The sequence below is a fragment of the Pithys albifrons genome, chromosome 3 (genome assembly GCF_047495875.1).
Source record: "Pithys albifrons albifrons isolate INPA30051 chromosome 3, PitAlb_v1, whole genome shotgun sequence".
NCBI lineage: Eukaryota > Metazoa > Chordata > Aves > Passeriformes > Thamnophilidae > Pithys > Pithys albifrons.
The window spans coordinates 61,861,205-61,879,625 of NC_092460.1; the positions used below are offsets into that span (position 1 = coordinate 61,861,205).

At 38.0% G+C, this 18,421-nt stretch overlaps 1 protein-coding gene across 3 annotated transcripts in view; it reads right to left on the bottom strand.

Moving 5' to 3' along the window:
- The window catches only part of SYT1 (synaptotagmin 1), a 351,719-nt gene that overhangs the window by 114,960 nt on the left and 218,338 nt on the right, over positions 1-18,421 (bottom strand). For all 3 annotated transcript variants that reach the window (XM_071552174.1, XM_071552173.1, XM_071552172.1), the window contains one exon: positions 16,012-16,200. In XM_071552174.1, coding sequence (XP_071408275.1) covers positions 16,012-16,183 — 172 coding nt within the window. In that variant the 5' untranslated portion in view covers positions 16,184-16,200. The remainder of the gene's footprint in view (positions 1-16,011; positions 16,201-18,421) is intronic.

The window sequence follows — 18,421 nt, forward strand, 5'->3', positions numbered from 1 at the left end:
TATTGGCTGAAAGTGCTTCAAAAAAGGCTAATATTGATACACAGATGCAACTTTGCATCTGCACTCTAATTAAAACTAATCTAATTAAAAATGGTACATCTGTAAAGCTGCTTGAGCACTGCAGAGAACACACAGAGTTCCTTTTATAGTTGGACAGAGCTTCCAATAGCCAGTGTGTCTGCCATTTCACTTATTTTGGAACCACTATAACAGCACGTGAGGAATCAGCCAATAAATTCTCTGTGGCTGCTTTGGGTTGTTCATTCCCAGAAACAGTAACAATGTATCCAGAGGTATGATACAACAACAACTGAGGCCACACTGACTGGGGGTGGTAATGTCCTTTGCCTTACACCAAATGACACAGTTGGGAAAAAAAGCTTGAAGCTGTAAGTCATCTTTTAGCCTCACTTTCTAAGGCAGAATTCTACAAAAACCACTTTTGCAAATGTGTTATATTACTGACAGCACTCAGCAAAACTAGGCATCACCCAAACCTTGTCTTGGTGAGTGATTTCTTTTAAAACATTCTGATTTCAGAATTTTTTTTTCCTAGCAAATAACTATTTCACAGACATTGTATTCAGTATGAAAACTTATGGCTTCAATTGAAATCCTGCCACAACCAATTGTAGCACTGAGAACTAAAATGGCCATAAGGTAATAAAATAATATCTTTCCCTCAAAAATTCAGGTAAGAAACCTCATGTTAGAAAACTGTCTTGAAATATGTAAACCAGCTATACTCAGATGAAAGAAGGTCACAGGAGGGCAAATCTTGATAAAAAGAAAATGTCATCACAACATACTTCCATAAAGTATTTCTGTAGACAAAAATACTCCGTGCATTCCCACTTTAGAGAAATAGTCTCAACTGTCTTAATCCTATTACAAACTAAAATAATGATGTTTATTGAAAGCCAGAGATAGAAATATATGGTGCTTGGCAGGAGTCTGACTCCATGCAGAACAAAGAGGCTCTCCAGATCTCATTGTTTTTCTTCATTTGCCCTTCCTCAAGGCTCACCAGATTGCCAGAATGTTGAATTTAGTAATATCCAGATTGCTAAAATACTTGAATTCCAATATGTCCTAGATGCTGTGCAACAAGTATGGCTCTATATTCCCAGGCAATTCTTCCCATCAGGCCACAGATTTTGTGTTAGAACATGCCAGAACTATACTGTAGATAAGGCACTCTCCTAGGAGGCCAGCAAATTAAATCTTCTTACCATTTTGGATTAAATACTCACAGTATGAAAAATTAAAATAGGCTTCACAGCAGAGCCCTGAAAACTTCTCTTTCCTAAGCTGGAACCTTAACCAGTGAACTATTTACCCCACATTAACAAGAAGCTAAGCCAGTTCTCCCACAAAACAATGTTTTTGAGTTACTGGCTCTCCCGTGAAGGATTTCTGTGGCAGCCTCACTGAAATGGGTAAGTAATGCATTCTCCTTCCAGTTTAACCTTTAGGCCATAGGCTCCCCCTCTTCTCTGTGGTGTGAGATACATGGGTTTAAACTTGTTAAGGCTGACTAGGATGCAGGTCAAGTTCTTCCTTGTTTCATGATAGTGTCTTAGCAACTATCCTTACTATTGCTTATTTTGAGATGACTGTTTCTAATCTGACTTGTCACAAACTCCTGGATCAGCTAGATGATGAGCAGCCTGTCCTTGACCTGTGAAAAAGGGAGACCTCATCAAAAGTAATTTTCAATGGAGCTTCAAAGTTGTGGCTACACAGAGGAACACTATAGTATATAAGTGCAGTTGGCAAGTAAAAATGGGCCAATATACTTTATTTGGCTGGTGAAATAAAGGATAAAGGTTTTATCTCTGCTACCTGTAAGCTTAGGAGGTAATACTTTTTTGTTTTGTGAGCAGCATTAAACTCATCCCAAATCATAAGTAATTTATGTAGGCAGTGCTGTCCCAGGAGACAACAGTAATGTAAGTGAAGCTAGAAATATTTATTCAGGCACATCACGGTAGAGGTGATACTTGATGAAAGAAAAATCCCTTCCTGGAGCAAAACTAAATGCCATTTACCTCACTGCTAATGGCTTAGTGATCCAACATCTCTGCAGTGGCTTCCACAGATTCAACCACTGAGAAGTTAAAAATACTACCCCAAAATAAACCTTATTAAACTACTCTCTAGTCATGGTATTTTAACTATAGCAAACATCAAGACTGCATTTTTTGATTGACAGCCTTTTTATCCCTTCATGAAAGCAGGTTCTGACAGGCATACCCCTTGCAAGTGGCTTGGAGTTATTTAATTGGCTTCACACACCTTCAAGTTGAGCCAACTCGTGCCAGGGAACAACCTCCTGGAAGCTAGCACGACAACCAATTTTCCTTTGGCTTCTCTCTAAACTTGGCAATGCTGCAATTTATTCTGGCTTGTCTCAGTTGTTGAGCCTTATCCGAGGTCACACACAATTTTGCTGACTGCCTCTGACATCGCAGGGTTATACACAACACACTTTTCCATTTTCCTTCCAAAAATGTTTCTTGTCCAACTAGTAGAGTAATTAGCAGCAGTTAGAAAACACCTGAGCAGGGATATGGGATTTCTAGTTCATGGTCCAGCACAGGAACATTCAAACACATTCATGGAATAAAGAACAACCACTAACAGAAGCACTGTTAGTCTTGAGCAAAAAACCAGCAACCCTCATGACTTCTGCCACTGTGACAAGAAAAAAAGTGCATTTTACAGTACATTAGTCTTGAAGCCACTAAAAAACTACACATCAGTATTCAGTTTGCTTTGCTAAAATGTTGGCTGAAGGCTTTTCAGTCCTTCTCAGCAAGCTTTGTGTGAAGTAGAGGCAAAAGTAGACAAGTATTGGTTTATATTTATTCATCAGAAGTATCCTATGGCGGATAGAAAGCCTGGAAAACAGAGCAGAGACTAGCACTGTCAGGGAGCCATAAGCCTCTCAGCCATACGTCAAAAACACTTCAAAGGCTTTAACTTTCCTGCTTCCTCCTGTAACAGTATTTTCCATGCAAGTCTTAGCATGGCAAAACTGAGGTTTCTTTCTGGAGAGGCAGGAGGTGAAAATTAGAGGAGAAGGTGCAGTGTGATGAGAGAACCAAGAAAAAGTAAGGAAAAGACGAACTAGATGAAAGAGAGTGAGAAGAACTGAAGATGTAAGTCACAAATTGGTTATCATTTACTTTCAGTTCACAGACGTGACCTCTAACGCTTACAAGTCATACATCCTGCCGACATGCTCTGTAATAGTAATTCTTAGAATATGAGCCCTATTGATGTGAAGGTTGTGAAGACATATACTGACTGTCACTAATGGTCATCTGTCTGCTGGAGGCAAATGCTGCATCTTCTTGGAAAAAGAATCACTGATTTTTTTTATAAAAGACAATTTTACATTCACCTAGCATCAGGACAGGAAGAGATATTTTACAGCTTTCTGTTCTCTACTCCCACAATGTCAGTACAGAGCCATTATTTTCCTTGCCTCATAAAATTGTGGGAAAGCAGGGAGTATCAGCATTGCTTTGCTACATCAGGAATCCTCACTGACACTTCAATCTGCTAATGGCTCCCAACTCTCATGGTGACAGTGCTATATGAATAATAAACTTCTGCATTAAAACATCCTCACAATAAGGATGTTATTGAGGTTATAAGGATGTTATTAAGGACTTAAGTTACTAGAATTGAGTCTAGAAAGTTAAGTTAGGGAATTGAATGGTAAGTGCACACCCTAACAACATTTATTTATTTAAGTCCTCTGTTGATATAAGTATATTGCAGCTTGTCTTTACCTCTTACAAAAACCAAACCAAAGTAAAATCAACTTTGAAACAGAGACACACTGTAGTGTTTGCGAATTTATTATAAGTGATCCATCGCAGCACACAGGACTGATTCAATGTATGTTCCTATCACTTTACAAATTCCCTTGATACCAGGCGAAAGACTAAAGAAGTCTGCCCAAACAGAGGCACTATCAGTAGAATTGGAGGAAATCCTATCAGTTTGTCTAAAACAATTAAAGCAGTGCTGGAGTCCAGCCAATGAACCCTGGGACAGTCCAATGCCGACCTGGAGCTGCTTTTCAGCGCCAGTCAACACTGAAAAGGGGAGAGGAATTAGCAGGGCATCACATTTACTCCCTGCTCATTGCTACAGCACTACAGTACGTCCACCAAAGAGCTGAACAACTCACTAAAGCCCACAGATGGCCTAAGCCCAGGAGAAAGCTAAAGAACATCATCTGCCAGTATCCTGGACCCCTCTCAGGCACAGATAGCGGCACCATGGTGGCCTGCTTCCCCCTGAGCCAGTAATGCTGAGGAACAGCAGTGGAGACACCCTGCTGCAAGGGCTGCTGTACTTCGAGGGAAGCATAAAACCAACATCCTCAGCTTTTTTGGTGATGAAAGATCCCTCGAGGTTTTCTCTAAAGGATTGTAATGCCTTATAGCCCCATCCAACTCTCATTAAACTAAATGGAAAGAACTTCAATCACGTCTGTGGAAATTGGATGTTTGCAGGGTTGGCTTAGGTCCCAACTGAGGTAATTACATTCTTCCATTGGAAAGTTTCAGCGTGTGTCCCCCCCATCCCAAATGATCTCAGTGTAGCACTCTACTGATCATTTAAACTAAACCACTGCCCTAAATGCTCTTTTTTTATAACATTCATGAAAATGTGTGTTCTGATAATAAGCCATGTGACAAACTGAGCACAACTCTCAGAAAGCAAAGTACTACAATGAAATGGAAAGAATTATACTGGTGTTTACGAAGGTCTGAAAGAAATTAGCTACTACCACTACACGTGTGTGTGATACATGTCTTTAAAACTACATCACTTATAGAGCTACAAACTTTTAAAATAATCATAGCAAAATTAATTTACATTAAAATATGAATTGATGTAGCAGCTCATCAGGTAAATTATAGGATGTATTAGAAATGTAAGTGTTCATAGTTTTGATCCTCCAAACCACTTCTGTGTAACAAATTTGATTTGATGCACTATTCAGGAGCTTAAAGTATTTAAATACTTTACCAGATTAAATCATTGAGATTCTAAAATCTGCTGTGCATCATTTCAGTGCCTGGACTCAGGCTCAGGCTGCATACCCATGTCACACCTGCATGGCTCTATCAAGTAAAAATATAATTCTGTTGCTTTTTGGGTTATTTACGGGAGTGGTGTCAGTCAGTCAAGAAAAGAAGACTTGAAAACAAGAAAAAACTTGTTCACAAATTTGCAGTCATCCTGCACTGCAAGGCTCAGCTAGCATTGCTATGCCTTTAGGAATTTGGTATCACAAATTATTTTATGCAATTGGGATGCAGTTTAGGGGTACGGTTGTTTGTCTTTAAAAAGTATATATTTTCTGTCCCTTTTCTAACAGGAATTACCAGGATAAGTATTTGGTTCAACAGAATAAAAATGCTTCTTGTCATTACCATTACAAAATTATGGCAGTTTTCTGAGAAGCCATAGTGATGTTGGACAGATCTGGGCTTTCTGCAAAATCAAAGCCCAGCTGTCAGTATGTTCCTAAAAAAATGAGTTGTTGCAAATCCAGGATGTTGCACAGTTTAAGCACTTCAGTTAATGCATTAACTGATTAGAAAAAATATTGTTGTAAATAGTTTTCCATTTTGCTGCTTCCTGCATATCAAGAAAAGCAGTGTGCAGGTGTATTTTTGTACCACACAATCATTGGTAAAAAATTGTGTGGCTGTTTCAGAATAGTCAAGTCAATGGTGAAGTTTCTTTAAGTTATGTTATCATTGTTAATGTTATGCCCTGAGTTCGGGTAGATTTTTTTTTTCTCAATTTGTCCTCTCCACCCAAAATACTATTTTCTGTCATCCTGACATCTCCCTGTTCTAGAACTTAAAACTCATCAATAAATATTTCATGAGGCAACTGAATTTAGACATTGGTATTCTGGAACAGTTTCCTATAAAGTGATTGCCATCACTGAGTTGTAATCTAAAATGCTATGCTAGGCTGAAATTTATGAATACTAAGCTTGCCTTATCTTTGTTCTCTTTCCCTTGTCCATGCTGCAAGCAAATCTGCACCCACAGCATATTACAAATAACTGACTCCAGTGTTGAGACCTGAAATGCTATATTGCAGCTTGGAGCATGTGTTTGTTGAAAATCTGGTAGTGAGGTCTTAGGAAACATGATAAAATAGCAGGTTTGGGACTAAACATGAGTTTGAAGCCTAAAGAATAACAAATCCAAATGCTGAGTTAGCAAGTATATTGGTTGTGCCAATTTTTTCATGTGAGTTCTGCCTAGGAGACAAGACATAAATGAAAAAACACACACGAAAAAATATAAAATTCAATGAAAGCTGGTAAGAAAGGAAGTATTATAAAAGTATCTGTAAAAAAGGTGTAAAAATTATTGTCAATATTGTTGACTTTGTGAAGACTGTGCTGACTTTCTGTAAAATGTTTCCAGTAAAAAAAAAAATCTGATGCCTGTCCTAGTCCTGGAGTTTTCCTCCCTATAGGGGTACAGCCATATGGGTGATGACACAGGTCTAGGGGAAGAAAGCTTCCCACATGGAAAGGACTTTCAAACCAACTGGAAGCTCACCAGCTTTCATATAGTCCTTGTCTCTTCAAGGAATTGCCACCCCTGCTGCACTGTGTCAAACTGCTGCTTCAAACTCCCAATATGGGATCTGCCAGCAAAGACTGCAGACCAAAATAGCTGAGTCTCAGGTCTTTCGAAGACTAAAGGAAATCAAGGGTTCAAGCTGAAAAACTTGGTTCTGCCTTTCCTGCAGGTAGAGCAAGGAAAGAAATGCAGGATTCATGTCATATTCTGTAGACTAGTGTGAGACAGGGACATTTGTTTAAGAGCAAGGAGCCCTAAATAACCAGTCTTATTTACTCATTTTGTCCAGTAGCATTTCACAGCAAAATGAATATGCTGTCCTTCAGCCAGATCTCTGGTCCAGTGAGTTCCCAGTGACAGAAGAGAGTGAAACAATCGTTCTTGAAGTGAGAGAAATTAGGGAAAGCATTTTCAGGCTGTGATCTGTCTGATTAAAGGCCTTAATTTAACCTAGGGCTCTTCCTAGATATCAAAGTCTGCAAGGCCAGTACCATTGAAGACACCAGTTTTGACTTCTGGATAAACCTGGGACTCCTGTTTCTGTGTTTTCTAAGATAATCAACATATTTACCTTAGATTTGTAAACTCAACTTCTAGATTCTGATTACCAAAAAGTAACTGTAGAAACCCTGATAATTTCTGGAGTGTCTTTTTAAGATGTGGGTTGAAATGCCTTTTCCATCTGAAATTATAAACTTCATCTTTCATTTTGGTGGCTCTCACTGCAATAGGAAAATAGTGCCAGCTACAGTACTAAAACATGCCCCCAGATGATATAGCCTCTATGAGCAAATTAGGGAGCTCTTGCTGAAGTTGATAATTAAGATTAGATTCAGACTCAGAAACCTGCACAGGAGTAGGCAGATGGTTTGTTCAGCTGCCAGCTGGAACTCAGCCTTCATGAGGCAGTCATTCAAGTTCAGCAGCACAGCTTCTTTCTGTGGAGTCAGAGTAAATTCTACCCATACCAAGTTCCCTCTGAAGACTTGAGGCCACCTCCACAGCTCTTGCAAAGAGGCTGCATGTTCTGGAAGCAGCAGCAATGTTCAGGTCTAGACCCATTCAAGATCTAGCTTGAAATACAAGCCAAGACTAAAAAGATAAAAGGAATATATGAAAGGATGCTATGGATCTACCCTAACCCTAATCCTAACCCTAACCCTAACCCTAACCTCCCATTGGTGGGTGAATGGCTTAGTATTTCACTCACCTTGGCAATGTGGCATTGATGACCAGATATTTTAAAGAATTCATGTATCACGAAAGGGATTCTTTTGTCTTTTAAAAACAGTTTAAATACGTTAAAAAAGATATGTCAACCAAAATAAGGAGAGTATTATATGCTTATAATCCTTCAGGGAAGGTTTTAGTTTGGGTAATTCTCTGCAGCAAACTCACACAGTTCTAAGCAGAATAGTTAACAGTATCAATAAAGAATGACATTCTGTTCTTCAGCTGTGCCAGCTTACAACAGTTCCCCAGAATAACAGTGGCATTATCTGTTATCTCTTGGTTCTCACAAAAATATGAGAGATTATCTTCTAGCCTGCCATAGTGCCTAGGCACAAGTAGCTGAGGTAAACATGGAATACCAATCTTAACAGTGATTTCTATATTTTCACTACCTGTTTAAACCATAATTTTTAAAAGCAGATCCACTAACCATAGTCACAAGTGCTTTTCATCTTTTATGCAGTACACTGCTGAGAATCAATCTTTAAATGTATTCTCAGTTTTAAGTCCAGAACAACCATTCCATGTACTCTCATTTTCAGAGCAAGATTACAAACAATTATAGCAGATAATGTGTAATTCTGTAGACACTTCATATGCAGGTGAGTTTGGAAAAGGTTAATAAAGAGTGAGTTTCTTTTATGCATGTAAACACAATTTTAGTGCACTTTCCCTCACACAAAGTAATGAAATTTTAAGGTTCATTCCCAGAACTCCAAGGAAGCCAGCAACTATGCTCAGTTTTCTGCTTGTAAATTGAATTCTCTACTCAATTTATAAGGCACTGGCACAACTTGACATATCTATAGTGCAATAAAATACCTACCAGAGTTGTTGTAACATATAAAATAATAATCACAGCAATGTGCTACAGGAGACTCTGGAGGGTTACTCTGACACCCCTTGTTAAAACAGCATCATCAAACTGAAGGTAGGTGCTCACCCCTCTGTTACAGATGAATTTCAACCCCTTGGCTTTAAAAGTTAATCTGAAGGCAGTTTTTTGTTTTCCTGTATGTTGCTGAAATGTTTTCAGCATTATGTATTTTACAAGAGAACTTGCTTCTCCTTCCCTTTCTTTCAGATTATACAACTCAAAACTAACTGCTGTTTCTGAAAACAGTGTTTCAGACATATACAATCAATAATGTATAATTTTATTTGACACTGAGGTTACCTTCCCAGTGTGCTTCTGGCTCAGAGACAATATCTCCTTTCAGATAGGACAGGACATTCTCAAGGTGATGCAAAAGAGGACAGGAGTTTAGCCTGTGACAGGCTCCCCTTTGCTACAGGGATGGAGGCTGCTGCAGGTGGTGCTCTGGTTCAAGTTGTAGGATTCCACTCTTCTGATTTCTCTTTTCCTTCTTGGCTTGTCCAAGAAGCAAGATACTGACCAGCACAGGTACAGGGTCCTCCCTTGGACCTAAGTGTGTCAGATTCATGGGTTGAGTTCCTTTTGGTTGGGCCCTGCCCATGGTCCTTCCAACCCAAACCATTCTCTGATTTTATGTAACCTCCTGAAAAGCATGTGAGTTTGCCTGAGCTTGATCCAGCTACAGTCAGCAGCAGCACTTCTAGGTCATGCCAGAGCAGCTTGTACTTCTAACAGCCTGAGGTTCCTCGCTCAGTCCTGTATGAGGATCAAACTGGCAGCTGTCATGCATCCAAAAGTTTAAGCACAGGACATGTTAAGGGGAGCCAATCAGAAGGCATGTGAAAATAACTCAGGGCTTGTAAAAATGTAATAATGTAAAAAAACCCCTTAATGACAGAATCAGTCATTAAAATATCGATGAGTATAATTTGGTGGGATCTGAGATTACATGATGTTCTTCCAGACAAAGACTTCCATGTGCTTCATGAGCTTTTCACTTCCATTCTTCCATCCCTCAGTATCTATTTAGACACTTGGGATTTAAAAGCTGGATTTTCAGGATTCCTAATTTAAAGTAACCAAAATATTCTGAATCCATAAAATAATGATTGGATTTTCATATTATGAGATTGTAAAATAACAAAGTTGAATTTGTTTTTGTCTCATTATATTTGTGTCCTCTGGATGTGTGTGGGCAATATTTTCAAGCTTTTCCCTACCAACAGGAGATATAGAAACTTTTGTTTCATGAAAAAAAAGGATGAAGTTCTCATGTAACCACTGCACTGTGAGACTGGAAGGTTCAGGGCGAAAACAATGTAATCTGAGATTTGCATTTAAATTGCTGCATTTAGAAATAATGTTTATTTTCCCCTCTAATATTGTACTGTAATAGCTCTGTCTTGCACTTGTTCTGTGTTCCAAAATAAATCCTTATTTCTGTTTTCCCTTGTTTCTTTCCCAGTGTAAAGCTGCATATATTCGCTTGGCATGAGTAACTGCCAATGATTTGATGATAGGAAGGGAGACAAGAAGACTTGAATTCATGCTGTCCTACTTCCTCTAGCACTGTTCTTCAGACTTTCATGAATGTCAAGAAACTTCTTTATTTTCCCCTAGATCTCTCCTTACAAATGTTCTTTGCTGGGATACCTCAACAGGGTGTGCCAATGTCAGAATGTTCCTAAGCTGAGAACTCTACTTTTTTGTTTTCAGAAATTTATGTGCGTATGTATAGTTCTCATTTCAGCAGGCAGTCAGCTACTCAAGATGATATCTGAAGCAGAGACTCAATTTTTATCCACTTAACCTAAGGTCTTAGGCAATGACTAACACCAGAATGTGCTGTGGAAATATAAATAATAGCTATTGTTGCAAACTTTATTCTTCTTTTATGGTATGTCTATTCTTTTAATTCAGTTTTAAAATCTGAAATCATTCTATTATCAGCATTTTGCTTCTTTTCTATGAACTTAGAAAAGAATGTGCCCTCTCCTCCATGTGCCAGTGACAGTACCATCTGTACTCCAGAAACCATTAGGGGAAGCCCAATGAATTCATTTTCTGCAAATGAATAAGCTGTCAGCTTCTTAAAAATTAAGTTTCACAAAGACCCTGTGCACAAAATCCTCCATTTTCTAATAAAAGACATAATTTGGTAATGTCTCCCTGATAATCTTGATGCCACATGAGAATGAAAATTAAGGAATTAACTTTACTGTCTTTTATATAGGGTAGTACCATCTTAATACAGTCTCAGCTGGTCAGTCAAGAAAGGCAGAAGGGCAGAACAGCAGAGGTCAGCAGGGAGGAAGAAATATGAGATGCATCTAGGATGACTGCTGAATGCTGAAATTTTAACTTAAATGGCTAAATATATAAATCTGGAATTATTTTATTTGATAACTCACCCAAATATATCGACAACTCAGTATGTCAGCTTACTAAGTTATTATTTAGAATTAAACCAGACCTGAGAATTACAGTTATTTTTACATTTTTTTTATTACAGTTCCCTCTACAGCCTCCAATCCCATTTTATTTGACAGTTATTCACTAAGCCAAGGAGAGGGAAATAAACCTTTCTCTGCAAACAGAATGTGAAACAGATCTGCACAGAACATCGGGTTTTAGCCTGAATTGTCACAGAGTTTTGAGCTCCTGGTTTGGTGGATTATTAGTCAGTTGTACATGATGAATCAAATTCAAGGATTGTGAGCACCTGCTACTGAGGCCAAATGGAGTTGCAAGCCAGCCAAACATTTCAGAATACAGTTCGTATAGAAATGTAAGTTTTTAGCCAATGACAATGTGAGACAACAAAGATAATTTGAAATATGCAATATTTTCCTATTATACAAGCAATGACAACATCCTGGATTCAATGCATTCAGCTATTACAGCTATTCCAACACCCCAAGCATTAACAGCATAACATTATTCAGGCAGATGTATGTTGGATTTTTTCGGGACTTTTGCTGTCTTATTTACCTTGCTGGCAGAACAAGGTCTTCTCGTCATACAGGAATGTGTCCTTAGAAAACACATCAAGATCACTTTGTTTTTATAAAGATGCTTAATAAGTAAACTAACGTTGATTAATATTAAGCTTTGTTTGTGTATGTTTAGTATCAGTATCGTGACATTTAAAGTCTCCACCCAAAAGCTGTTGCTGCCATTCCCACAGTCGTGCTACAACATGCTTACTGTAAACCTATGGCAGGTATTTTCCTTGCCTGTAGACAAAGACCCAGAGCAGTGAGAGGGAGGAAGGAAAGGCTTGATATATTTAACAGTCTTTTCATGCCATTTTGTTTTCAGATGAGTAAGTGATGTTTTATCTGCTTTACTCCCTACCCTACCCACCTTTCCAGGTATTGGATTTACTACATTTAAAATGCAAAGTGTAAAAGCAGTGATGGTACCTTTTCTTGCCTTCTGGTAAACAGCTTAAAAATTCTGCAGATTAAAGATAAATAGGGATGGAAAGTATAAGAACCAATTAAATTAGACTGACTTTTATACACAGTGCAGTTATGGAAAAACAACTGTACTGTGATTATGCAAATCAGCCACTCACAACCAAAATGCAGGGATTTACATAACTGAGAAAAAAATTCCTCACAGTTATGCCTCAGTAACTTACAGAATTCTTGCACTTTAATTGTATGACTCATTGTAATAAAATTATCCCACTTGTTTCATCCAGAGTGAAATGTATGTTAGGACATCACCATTCTGAATGATTTGTGTGCTTTTGGAAGCCTACACTCTCCTGCCACAAAATGTGGTGTATGTTCTATTTTAAAGAGGTACAAGTCAATGAAAAAAACAGATTTTCTGCTTGTATCAATGAAAATTTTAACCTAGTTTACATTCTGCATCACTGTTCTTGATATGCAAATACGCCCTTTCTTTTTATTGGAACTTTTATTTCCTCCTTCTGTTTAACTCTTTTTTTTTTTTTCAAAATAAGACCTTTCTTATGCATACATTACAGAAGAAAACATCAGTATAATTTAAATTGCACAAACCCTATCTTGTAGTTTTGCAAAGTGAACTCTTAATGGAAATCCTGATATTTTTAGTTTGTTAGTATGTCTAGACTGTTTAACTTTTGACTTTGACGTGTTCTACAAAATGTATTATTTTAATAAAATGAATGTTTTATTATAAGCCACATGGAAGGAATAGTATTTATTCAGCCCTACTACGTCTCTACCTTTTTAGCGCTCAAACCAAGTTGATTGCAGGTGAGCTTTTTCACAACGAGAGTACATTCTATCCTATTATACAACCATTAAATCATGATGGCTTATTTTCCATCTGCAGACATCTTATGCAGAAGCAACTAAAACACTTAATTATTTATCTCTTGCACATAAACAACAGAACTCTGAAAAAAAATCCTTTTGCAGTAAGTACTGAGATTTCAAAGCCTTGCCTGTCATGTGGGGATGAACACGAGATCTTTGGAAATTTTAAATGATAAAGCACATGAACTAGAAAACAGGCTTGTCACTGATCTGCAAAGATTAGAGAACTTGCTGACTATGGCATTCTTCTGCTATGTGTAAGACCCAAGTCAAGTCATCACTTTGAATCTACCAGAGCAAAAATCTGGTCCATGGTCTTGCAAGTGTTCTGAGACATGAACACCTGTGCTGTCCTAATGGGGCCCATGCACCATATTTCTTCTTATTCACACAGCAAGAAATTTCCAGAAAGGCACTATAAAAATGATTTGGTTGAAACTAATTTACATTCTGCTGTTTTAAGGGAGATTCTCAGAAGATTTGCAGCCAGCTGTAAGAGGTAAGGTCTGACAGATTTTCTACAACAATTAAATTCTCACCTTTGTAATAGGCTGAAGACACTCCATTGACAACTCCCCACTGACATAAACTGAACAAATCATAAGGAAATGCTACTATATTTCAAAAGAGAAATGAGGTTTCCTCTCCTGTCCTGCCCCCAACATTTTGCAGACAGTCTACTTAAACTTCTTTGGTTTATGTTCATGTTTACTAACAGATGAAAAATACATACAGACCTGTATATAATACAGTCCATTCATTTAGGATTTATTACTGAGGAACATGGGAAAAAGTTACTTGGAATATAGAATGTTCCAACATGTGAATGGCAGTAATTCATATTTAATTTTTCAAAAAACCCCATATACAAGTCCTTTGTTCTTTGTAGTACAATGAGCATTCAACTTTAAATAGCAAAAAAAACCCCACATAGCATAACGGCATGTTAAGTAGTCCCAGTATTTGATGGAGATCCTGGAAAGATCCAATCATATCTGCAGCCTCTGAAATAAGAGCAGACAATTGGCATGGGATTTGTGACTACCTCAGGTTCATATCTCCACCATAACATTACTGCATGATTTTGGATAAGAGACCAGATTTCGGACATTAAGGCTGTATGTTCTGGTCTCACTATCAACATAAGGTACCATACTCTATAGATATTATAATGTGTTTAATAAGAAATACTTGTCTTATGGCCTAGTATACTTTTCTAAGTAATTATTTTCATTATGTAACAGCAGGTTTTTCTTGTGTTTTGGTTTTTTTAATTTTATGAAAAGAAAATAAAAGATTTATGAAGTCCAAATTGAAAAGATTCTTCAGATTGGACTTTCCACTTGTTTTTAGTGTTGTTTTAAAAAAGTATGCAGCAGCACATTTGAAGTTCCTCTCTATCTATAGACCTTTTCCTAGATCTCCCAATTACAGAGTTCATATTGGAAACCATTAATGTCTGTGCTCTGTTGAAATCAAAGTTCAAAATAAAAGATTATTTGCATAAAAGAGTCTTCTACCTTATTTACATAGCATGGTGAAATGAAAAATAACAAGACAAATGTTTCAAATGCTGTTTCTCCCTCAATATCTTGTCTTTTCTTTTTTCCTTGTACTTCTGTTTTCTCATGATATCAGACAATTTCATTTCAGTATGATCTGCACTGGACTGTGCAGATCACCAAAATAATGACATATGGACTTCTTACCACTGTAACACCTCTATTCTTGCAAGTGAGAATTTCGAGTGACAGAGCAAAGCTGTTTGCTATCAAAAACTGCATCTGCCCTTCTGCCAAGATCCATTTTAGAGATAAAAAATCAATTAATATTCTAACTCATTATCTGTCTTTATCAGTCATAAAACATACTTACAGAAATTATAACCTTTTAAAAATGAAAGTTCTTACACATGTTAAAATACTTTCCCAAAAATATTTTACATTCACTTATGCTTCAGAAGCAAAAAATTATTAAAGTTTGATGACTCTCTAATGCCTGCTATTAAAACAGACATACACACACAGTCTTCATCTCTACAAAAGTGCCAAAATTATCTGCCTGTGGTATTAGGTAATTTTTCAGTCAGTAATTAAAACAATTTTTTTGGTATTATATGAAATGCCATTGACAATGTTGAATTAGTTCTACATTTGATGGCAGTGTATAGTATCAAATACATACTAGACAGGTTAAAGAATCCTCGTGTTACATAAACAACAGCCTAAAGCTAATGCTTGTATTTTTTTACAAACTTGAACAAACTGAGGCCTCAACTTTGAATGAATACTTTCTAGCACAGACCAAAAGAAACCTGCTGATTTCAGTTCTGTTTCACAGAAATACACGTTAATACTTTTAAAGTATTCTGCACAGGTACATGGACTCCTTCAAACAGTGCTCAGTGGCTGATCTACCAGAATTATGGAGTGGGAAAACCATAGCTAGCTTCATACATTACTAATGTATTAGCTATTTTCTTGTTAAAAAGCCATTTTTAACCCTGCATTTTCTAATACCCAAAAATGCAGTTTCCTTTTTTTCTCTATGAGTTCTAGCCAAACATTGCTTTAAGGTAATATGTGAACACACATTTGTCATAAAAATGAAAACTTAAGTATTACTCTTAGGAAATACTTTGCCTATTGGTCCCAGAGCCACTGTGAAGTTCTGCAGTTTCAGTTTTAATGATTCAGCAGTAATACATCAGTAAAATTTACCAAGACAATCTGACATATCAAACATAGACACAAATTACGCATGAGCTGGACTCTATTTTATCTAATACAATCAATTTTGAGTAGCTTACAAAATCAAGATTATCTTCTGATTCCTCTAGCTTTGACTAGAAAACATTTAGTATGCTGTCTAAATAAATGTCAAAGAAGAAAATGTCAAATCTAGTCAGCCAACAGACGTTTTTAATCAATCAAGTTATACTCACGTGGAATTTTGTTCAATTCATTCATGAACTTCTCTTTTAGCTTAGAAAATGCATCTTCTTTTCCTCCTCCTCCTCCAGGACTGGCTGGCTCGGTGACATTACTTGGAGGGGCTGCTGCTACTGTGGTCGCTGGCGGTGCTGCCAGGGCCTCATGATGACTTTCACTCACCATTTTAACCCCTGGAAAAGCTGTTGAAATAAAAAAAAACACAACAGAAAACCAAAAGATAATATAATTGAAGTGTTTCTCTCATCAATAAACGACTAAATAGGTGCTCATGCTTACTGGGCAAATATGACTGCATTTGCATACAGTTTCATGTTCTTCATAAAGTATTTACTAGACAAAAGAGAAAAGTCTTCTGCAGGGTTAATTTCATCCAGGATTATTTTATTGCTTAGAGCACTTCTCCAACAGTGTTGCATTTTGGAACTGCGAAATTTGAAACCTCTTAATTCCTGTAAAACTCTCATGCAGATTTACCTTTTGCTCTTCAATTTTAAAGTATAAGCAAATTGGGTAATAACTTTTCCCTATGTGCAAATTTCAGTGTATTTACAGAATTATTTTTCTATGAGAGTTACAGAGGTGTGGATCATGGTCCAAGTTCCTATATAAAAAATAAACGCAGTTATAAGGCTATAATAAAAACAGCCTGTGATTTCTTGTCAAAGTAATAACCTATTGTTTCCTATTTAAGAAAGTTGTATATTAAATAAAAATTGATTTGCATCCATTTTAGTCTTCATTTAGTGAAGACAATTTTCCTTCCAGTTATTTTGGGTGAGACTTGCTAGTGACAATATTCTCTTAAATTATTCAGATATCTCGGGGTATTCATGAAAATACATCTGTAGAGTGTCTAAATGCAGCCCTTTTGAAGTATCTATGAGGCTGTCACAAGCATAATCCCACATCAGTGTAATTTTAACAGGCATTTTGAAAAACCTTTATTTGAGCCCGCATTACTGTGTTGGTTTTCCGTGGCTGGGTTTTGGTAGCAGGGTGGCTACTGGGTGGCTTCTGTGAGAAGCTGCCAGAAGCTTCCCCAATGTTCAACAGAGCCAGTGCCAGCCAGCTCCAGAATGGACCTGCCACTGGCCAAGGCTGAGCCCGCCAGCAGTTGGTACTGTCTCTGGGAAAACACATTTAAGAAGAGGAAAAACTGCTGCACAACAGCTACCAGGAGAGAGGAGTGAGAAATGTGAGAGGAACAGCCATGCTGACACCCAGGTCAGTGAGGAAGGAGGGGCAGGAGGTGCCCCAGGCGCCGGAGCTGAGGTTCCCATGCAGTCCATGGTGCAGCCCATGGTGCAGCCCATGGTGAGGCAGCCCCATGGAGGTCCATGGCGGAGCAGAGACGGACCTGCAGTCCCTGAAGGACCCAACACAGGAGCAGATGGATGCCTGAAGGGGGCTGTGACCCCATGGGAAGGGGCAGGATCTGTGGCACTGTGGGGAGAGGGGCCTATGCTGGAGTAGGTTTGACCTGTGACTCTGCAGAGGACCCATGCTGGAGCAGCCTGTTCCTGAAAGATTGCACCCTATAGAAGGGACGTATGCTGGAACAGTTTGTCAAGAACTACACCACTTGGGAAGGGTTCACATTGGAGAAGTTTGTGGAGGACCATCTCCTGTGGGAGAGACCCCACACTGGGGCAGGGGAAGAATGGCAGGAGCCTTTCTCCTGAGAAGGAGGAAGTCACAATTTCATTCCTCATCCTCCTGTGCTGCTGGAGGACAGGAGGGAAGGTGTTTCAAGGTTTGGTTTTATTTCTCATTACCCTACTGTGATTTGATTGGTAATAAATTAAGCTAATATCCCCCAGTCAAATCTGTTTCAACTGTGACAGTACAGAGTAAGTGATCTTTCCCTGTCCTTATCTTGATCCAGGAGCCTTTGGCTGTATTTTCTCTCCCATGCCTGGCCAAGGAGGGGAGTAATAGAGCAGCTTTGATAGGCACTCACTGTCCAGTCAGGGTCAACCCACCACAGTTACAAGGCAAAGAATTTGAGGCCAACGGGGTGAAGGTGAGAAGACATGCACAAAGAAATTTCAGCATCATATGTTTATATTATCAATGTTTATACAGGTTTTGAAAACATTGTTCTGTTTTTCCACTGCATCCTAAATATCATTGATCTGAATAATCATTTCATTTTTCTTCAGAAAACCAGAGGGAGAAAGGCCTTGAAAGGTAACAAACATACATTACTGCTCTGAGTGTACAATTGCTTTCAGCCCCAAAAGACATTTGGCCTTTGACCTTTTCTGGAGAAATTTAAACATCAACATAAGAATAAAAGGCAACACATCAAAATCGAAGGGCATAAAAGCATCTGACTGCATACAATATGATGAATCATGAGCTTTCTTGCCTTTTACGTGACTGTTTTCATGGATGTTG